Source organism: Lithobates pipiens, unplaced genomic scaffold (genome assembly GCF_037356315.1).
Source record: "Lithobates pipiens isolate NorthernLeopardFrog02 unplaced genomic scaffold, aLitPip1_a1.2 Scaffold_22, whole genome shotgun sequence".
NCBI classification, from domain to species: Eukaryota; Metazoa; Chordata; class Amphibia; order Anura; family Ranidae; genus Lithobates; species Lithobates pipiens.
The window spans coordinates 53,640,543-53,648,200 of record NW_027507784.1 but is presented as its reverse complement, the minus strand read 5'-3'; the positions used below and the strand labels follow the sequence as shown (position 1 = coordinate 53,648,200).

General features: G+C 39.1%; 1 protein-coding gene across 2 annotated transcripts in view; it reads left to right on the top strand.

Annotated features, from left to right (window-relative positions):
- TANK (TRAF family member associated NFKB activator) overlaps positions 1-1,754 on the top strand; it is a 149,087-nt gene extending 147,333 nt beyond the window's left edge. For both annotated transcript variants that reach the window (XM_077447592.1, XM_077447591.1), the window contains exon 10: positions 276-1,754. In XM_077447592.1, the coding sequence (XP_077303718.1) occupies positions 276-449 (174 nt within the window). In that variant the 3' untranslated portion in view covers positions 450-1,754. The remainder of the gene's footprint in view (positions 1-275) is intronic.
- The last annotated feature ends 5,904 nt before the right edge of the window (positions 1,755-7,658 follow it).

The window sequence follows — 7,658 nt, the reverse complement described above, 5'->3', positions numbered from 1 at the left end:
CCATCATCAGTAGACCTACACATGCACTACTGTGTAATAGTTAGATCTTTTGATCACCATCTTATATCTCAGGGTACCTTTAGGCCTGGTAAGGAGCATAACTTCACTTGGAATTTTAAGCTGCTAAAGGGGAAACATAAGCCACAAGCTAATAGTCAATGTCAAAAGTTGTATGAAGTCTTTATCTCATTGTAAAATCCAGATAACAATGCTGTAGCAACACATATATAGTGAGCATTGCAAAGCCATAAATACATTTATTTTTTCTTTTGTAGCCTGTTTGGAAACCAACCAGTCAAGATGACGACCCATCCATAGCAGTTGGTGAGAAGTGGGATCGGGATAGTTCGGACGTATGTGAATTCTGCCAAGCTGTTTTCCCTCCATCTACAAGAGCTGAGGCTGAATTTCTTAGACATCTAAATTCACACTTTAAAAATGTAATTTAAAGACACTTTGTTGTCCAAAATGTTTTATATTTAATACAAATTCAGATTGGAAAATTGTGTGTAAATGGAACGGAATATATATATATATATACACTTCTCTCTATCTCTATCTCTATCTCTATCTCTATCTCTATCTCTATCTCTATCTCGTAAATTTACAAAATATTCCCCTTTTCTTTTTTTTTTCTTTTTTTTTTTTTCTCATTCTCAATAAACTTTTTATTTTTATCCATGTACATTGTCAGTTATAATTCAGAAGCCAAAAACTGTATTTACATTATTGAATTGTCTAGTGATATTGACATATCTGTTATGAAGGTATAATACTGTGTTCTTTTCCTTTTTTTATTTTTTAATCTGTGGTATTCGGTTAATAGACTATAGTGTATATGTGATAATTTATCTTATTTTCCCTTAAGCAAAACCATTTTGTTCTCTTGAAATAAAAAAAAAAGGCCCTATTTAGCAAAGAAAAAAAAGTGGCAATCCCCCAAAGCAACAAGCTAACAGCATTCTTATTTTTTAGCACCATAACCTGCTTTATGGTTTGAGCCTAACTGCTTCTAGGTATGTTTCTTTTATTATGCATATGTGATAGGAAATTAATAAAATGTGTTTAATTAGGCGCTGATATAATGAAAAAATATATATATATTGAAATGTGGTGTTTAAAAAAAAAAGTATATTTTTTGTTGTTGGAGGGGGGAGGGGGGCTGATGACACATTTAAAATCTATTTAAATTCTTTTGTATTATATTTTAGTTACATTGTATAAACTGTATGTTTACTTTTTTTTTTTTTTTTACAATACACCTCAAAAGTAAAAAATATTTTATATTTATATTTCTGATAACTATTTTACAAAAAATAAAGCATTAAAGGGGATTTTTGGCGCAAATCTATAATTCAGTGATTTCTTCATTGTTATCCAAAAGGGACATTTATTATAGCAAAGTCTTATGTGTATTTTTTCCTGTTTGATTCATTTTTGCTATATTAATCTTGGTTATTATATTCCAGAATCACAGCGTAATAAAAGGTTTATTGAAATGTAATCTGTATCAGGTTACAGTTTATACAGTAGATATCCAATGAATAAACTGTTAGCGAATAAGCGATTCACTAAATCTATAATTCATATCCTGAACCTGATTACTTCAAATATAAGTCGGTTTAAGGACAAGTGATCACATGTTCACTAGGTCAAAATAAAATAAATATTTTTATGTCATAACCCACTTGATTTTTTTAATTATATTAACTTTATTTAACATTTTGATAAAAATAAAATTGTTGCAGTACCCATTTTTGTCTCTTTTTGTAAAATGTGGTTATTGGAAAATCTTCAACTGTCAGAAAAAAGGTTTTGAAGACTTGTAGAAAAGACGCGATTGACATTAAATTGTAGCGATCCACCAGAGATTATCACAATCAAGATTCTAGTTAAAAAGCTGCTTTGCCGCTCGGTGGGCAAAGGCCGAAGCGCTTGGTCTGTTGTGGAGATCCCTATAGTAGCAGTTCCCCGGGGATGTTACACTTCTCCCTAACAACCCTGAGCAGCAAAGCAAGCCCACATTATTACTCAGAGCAGCAGCAGCTTGTATATCATCCTTATACCTAGAGACTTTGTTTATTGTGAGATATTCTAGTGAGAACTGTGATACTTCCCAGCGCACCTTTCACTGCCCCTGCTTAAAAGCAAAACTACTAATTATACCACATGTGTAACAAGGAGCCCTCTGCAATCACAAGTAAACAAAACTGGTTTTGCTGCAGGAAATGCATATTCTTTGAATGCATTCGCAGTTATGAATTGTTCCAAGTTTACAAAATGTTTTTATGGATATTTTTGCTTTCTTGGAAAAAAAAAATTTAAATTTAAATTCCAACTAGATATACAATAAAAAAATTTTTTCTACAGTGCAAAAAAAAATATATATATAATATTATATAATATATATTGTAATTTTGATTATTTTAGTTATTAACTAGCAGCATGTAAAATAAAAACAGTGGGTGTAAAGTATTCTATGGGCCTCGGATAGTATATACAGGTGCACCTAAAACAAATTTAAATCCTCAAAAATGTGATTTATTTCAGAAATTCAATGGCAAAAGTGAAACTCATATATTGTATTGATTCATAATACACAGAATGATATACTTCAAGCATTTCTTTGTTTTAATTTTGATGATTATCCCTTACAACTAGTGACAACCGAAAATTCAGCATCCCAGAAAAGTAGAATATTACATAAGACCAATAAAAAAAGGAATTTTAATACAGAAATGTTGGCTTAATGAAAAGTATGACCATGCGCAGTATAGTATGCACTCAATACTTGGTCAGGGCTCCTTTTGCAAGAATTTCTGCATCAATGCGGCATGACACGAAGGGGATCAGCCTGTGGCACTGCTGAGGTGTTATGGAAGCCCAGGTTGCTTTGATAGTGGCCTTCAGCTTGTCTGCATTGTTGGGTCTGGTGTCTCTCATCTTCCTCTTGACAATACCCCACAGATTCTATATGGGGTTTAGGTCAGGTGAGTTTGCTGGGCAATTAAACACAGTGATGCCTTCATCATTAAACCAGGTATTGGTACTTTTGGTCAGCAGTGGGAAGCATGAAGTGCTCTAGAATTTCCTGGTAAAGGGCTGCACTGACTTTGGACTTTGCAATGCATACTAGCTCATTATGCCTTTTGTCTTAGGCCCCTTTTACACGAGGCGGTTTTCAAGAGCTAAAAATAGCGCCTGTGTAGTGCCTGAAAAAACGGCCCCTTTCACTCTAAAGCGGTGTGCTGGCAGGACCGTGAAAAAAGTCCTGCTAGCCGCATCTTTGGAGCGGTGAAGGAGCAGTGTATTAACCGCTCCTACCCATTGAAATCAATGGGGCAAAGCGGCTATACTGCCGGCAAAGCGCCGCCGCTTAACCCTTTTTTGGCCACTAGCGGCATACCGCTGCTAAACGATGGTAAAGCTCCGCTAAAAATAGCGGCGCTTTACCGCCGACGCCCGCACCGCCCCAGTATGAAAGGGGCCTTACCGGGGTTTTTTTTTCTTTTTTCGGGTCCACAACCACATTAACCACTTGACAACTGGGCACTCAAACCCCCCTCGTGACCAGACCAATTTTCAGATTTCAGTGTTCTCACACTTTGAATGACAATTACTCAGTCATGTAACACTGTACCCAAATTATTTTTTTGTCCTTTTTTTCACACAAATAGAGCTTTCTTTTGGTGGTATTTGATCACCACCTCCTTTTTTTTTATTTTTTTTTATTTTTTTTTTGCGCTATAAATTTTGAAAAAAGAACAATATGATACATGGCACTGACAGATGGCACTAATATGTGGCACTGATGACATATGGCACTATGTGGTACTGATGACAGGTGGCACTGATGACAGATGGCACTTATACGTGGCACTGGGGACAGATGGCAATGAGAGATGATCTCATATGTTTACATATGAGATCATCTCTCATTGGACACACCTGCTGTGATTGGCCATTTACAGTGATCTGTGACTGGCTGTGTCCAATGGACATCGGCCAGCACAGAACTTCCCTGATGCACACTCGCGGGAGTGCACAACGCGGAAGCAAACAGGAGGACGTCCAGGGATAACCTCCCGGCAATTGGCGTGTGCACTGCAGCCGTCTATTGGCTATAGCGCGGACACCTAGTGGTTAAAGCCCAGTTGAACCTTCTTTTTTTTTTTTATTACTGCAATGTAATGAAGTCAGGTTGTATACAAAGTTATAAATGTGCAGCTATTGTACTTTAATTGTTGTGGCAAGGGTTAAAATATCCTTTAACCCGCAGTGCTCTTGCTCCTGAGCTGGGCCTGCTGGTTTGTATGAGAGACTGAATCTCCTACATATTGTAACACTTAGTAGTTAAAGTGGCATTAAACCCAAAACCAAAAAATTTTAAATATTGCACCCTTCAAATCTAGATGCGGTGCCTGCATTAATTTTTTTTTTTTTAAGTTTTTCCCCTCTGTTTTCACCTAGTGATATGGCCAGTAATACACCTCCTGTATTAGAATGCCCCCACTCTAGATGAATGAGCACAGCTGGCACCTTTTAGACAGCAGCATTGTCAGTCTGAGGGGAGTGGTGTGGTGTTAGATGTACCAGTAGATTTAAATACACTAACAAAATGCAGCTGAACTCCAGCTAATACTTCATAATCTGTTCCAGAAAACAGTTTTTTTCTTTTTGGGATAAAGGTTTTATATGAATAAAGGCTAATAATTTTAAGCACCCCTGTCAGTGTTAAATGGTCAGTCTCATCCCTTTGAATGGCAAGAGAGCTTTTCTGTTGAAAGACAACAGGCATGCTGACTCGATCACCAGAATAGAAGAAAGAAAGCCTAAAAAAAAGAAACAAATGCAGCCATCAAATCTAATAACTGGTAAGCTGTAATGTAATAAGTGTTTGGGTTTAATACTGCTTTAAAGTAAAAGAGCAACATGCGTGTTAGTGGTGTCACTGCTCATGTCCAGCTGTGATTCTGAAGGGAACTTCCAACAGCCACTTTATGGTGAACCTAAAGTCAAACCTTTTTATTTCCTTCTGGAGAGTGGGGAGAGACAAGAACCTCTGTCAAGTTTTTATTGCTGCCTGTATCTTATCTGGGGAGATTTACTCTCTGTACTTTTGTCCTGGTGACCATTGTCTCTGGGATTGATAGTGCTGGAAAATCCAAATTTGAGTTATCGCCACAACGGGGGGGGGGGGGGGGGGGGTGGGGGTAATAGCTTCCAATGGGGATGCATATTCAAGTGGGCCCAGTTTTTTTATTTAACCACTGGATGCCCACGCTATAACCAAAAGAGGGCTACAGCTCGGGCTTAAATTGCTGGGAGGGCGTACATGGACGTGCTTGCACTGCCTGCGCGCCGTAGGGTAGAGCGCTCTGTGGTCAAGAACATTGGGGCTCGGCTTATCACAGATCGCAGTAAAGGGTTGATTCTGGCCCCTTAACACTTGTTCAGCTGCCAGCCAATGGCAGCTGATCATGTGATGTAAACAGAAGATGAAGAAGAGGAGAAACAAGCCAATTACTGTCTCATGTAAAAGGGATACCAGTCCGCACACGGACAGCCACTGCTGCCTATCAGTGCCTCCTGATCAGTGTCTATCAGTGCAACCTCATCAGCGCACATCAATGAAGGAGAAAAATTATCTGTTTGCAAAACTTTATAACAAAATATGAAAACCTTTTTTGGTCAGAATTTTCTGTCTTTTTGTGTTTAGCAAAAATTAAAAAACTCAGTGGTGATTAAATACCACTACAAGTAAGCTCTATTTGTGTGAAGAAAATTATAAAAAATTCATATGGGTAAAGTGTTGCAGGACTGCGCAATTGTCATTCAAAGTGCGACAGAGCTGAAAATTGGCCTGGGCAGGAAGGGGGTATAAGCGCCCGGTAAGCAAGTAGTTAAGAGCAAAAAAATATACTGTATGTACACTGTACTGTACTTGATGTGAGCACCATTTAGTGTAGGAGTTACAGGCTGTGCGATGACACCACTCCCGGGGGCAGATCTATGTCAGTCTGGACTCAATGGAAGCAGACTGAACAATGCTGGACTTCATTCAACCTGCGGGACTGGGGACATCTAGTGTCATAAAGGAATGGCAATTAGGACACACTGAAGGTGATTATTGCAGTATTGTTTTTGTTTGGGCAACTACTAATTTTTATTCTTAGCTGAAGTTATGCTTCACATGAGAGATAAGCCATCCCAACAACCCTCCTTTGGCAAAAAATTTTGTGTCTAATTTTTTGCTGGAAATTTTAATCAACAAACTGGTTGAAGGCTCAGGCCATTACTCACATTAAAGCCCAAAACTGAATTTTTGTAGCTTTTGATAGTGTGAAAGGCTTGTTAAACATTCAAAGCCTATGTCCCATTTGGGTGATTTGTCCTCACTTTCTGGGATAGGAATTATAAGAAATTACCCCAAGATGGGCAAAGAATGTATTAAATCAATTTTTCTTTAGAGTAAGGGATGTTTGGAACCCAGGTTAGGTTGCCACCTGTATAGCTTTAGAACCCAGACGTCAGTAAAAACACGAAAGAGTTAGTAAACTTTCCACATTCTGCACAAAACTAAAAATAGAAACGTTTTGACTGGGCTTTTCCTGCAGGTTTTTTCATTATGAAACAGAAGGAGGTCAATACATTGCAACAGCACACTTAAATAAATATTGGGTCGGTGTACCTGCTGTGAATCTGTTACATAGACTTCCATCTCAGGCCTGAACTGGCAAACAACAACTCTGAATCCAAATTTCTTGTTCGTTCATTGTTAACCTCAACAGAGCTCACAACGTATGCGTTTGGGTTCCATAATGGTAATTAGATGGTAGTGGCCCCAGTCGAGTAATAGTTTTTCCCCATCAGACTTCCCATGGCACGGGGGAGATTTACTAAATACTGCAAAATCTGGTGCAGCTCAGCATAGAAACCAATCAGCTTCTGGGTTTTATTGTGAAAGCTTAACCACTTGCAACCTACCATATAGCAATATGACGTTGGCAAAGTGGTTGCGATATCATGACCAGATGTCATATGACGTTGCCAAGATAATGAGCCACTGCACGCCCCCTCAGTCCGACACACCACAACACTGATCTAGGTAAAAAGTCTCTGACAGAGACTCTTTACCACATGACCAGCCTTGTCCAATCAGGGCTGATCACAGTGTAAACAGGAAATGCCGTTCATCGGCTTTTCCTCACTTGCGTCTGTCAGGTGTGAGTAGAGGAGAACCAATCGGCTGCTCCTCTGACAGGGGGTCTGTGCTGATTGATTATCAGTGCAGCCCCCCCTCCCCAAGGATGCCCACGCTGGACCACCAGGGATGCCACCACTAGTCAACACCAGGTATGCCACCCTAGACCACCAGAGATGCCAATCAGTGCCCCCAATGGATTACAATGGGCATCGCTGATTTGCAGGCATTGTTTGACACTGATTGGCATCCATCAGTACCATCCATTAGTGTACATCCGTGCCACCTATCAGTGCCCATCCATGCCGCCTTTCAATGCCCAACAGTGCCACCTATGTGTACCCATCAGTGCCGCATATTAGTGCCCGTTAGTGCAGCCCCATCAGTGAAGGAGAAAACGTATTTATTTACCAAGTTTTGTACCAGAAACAAAAAAAAATCAAAATTTTCGGTC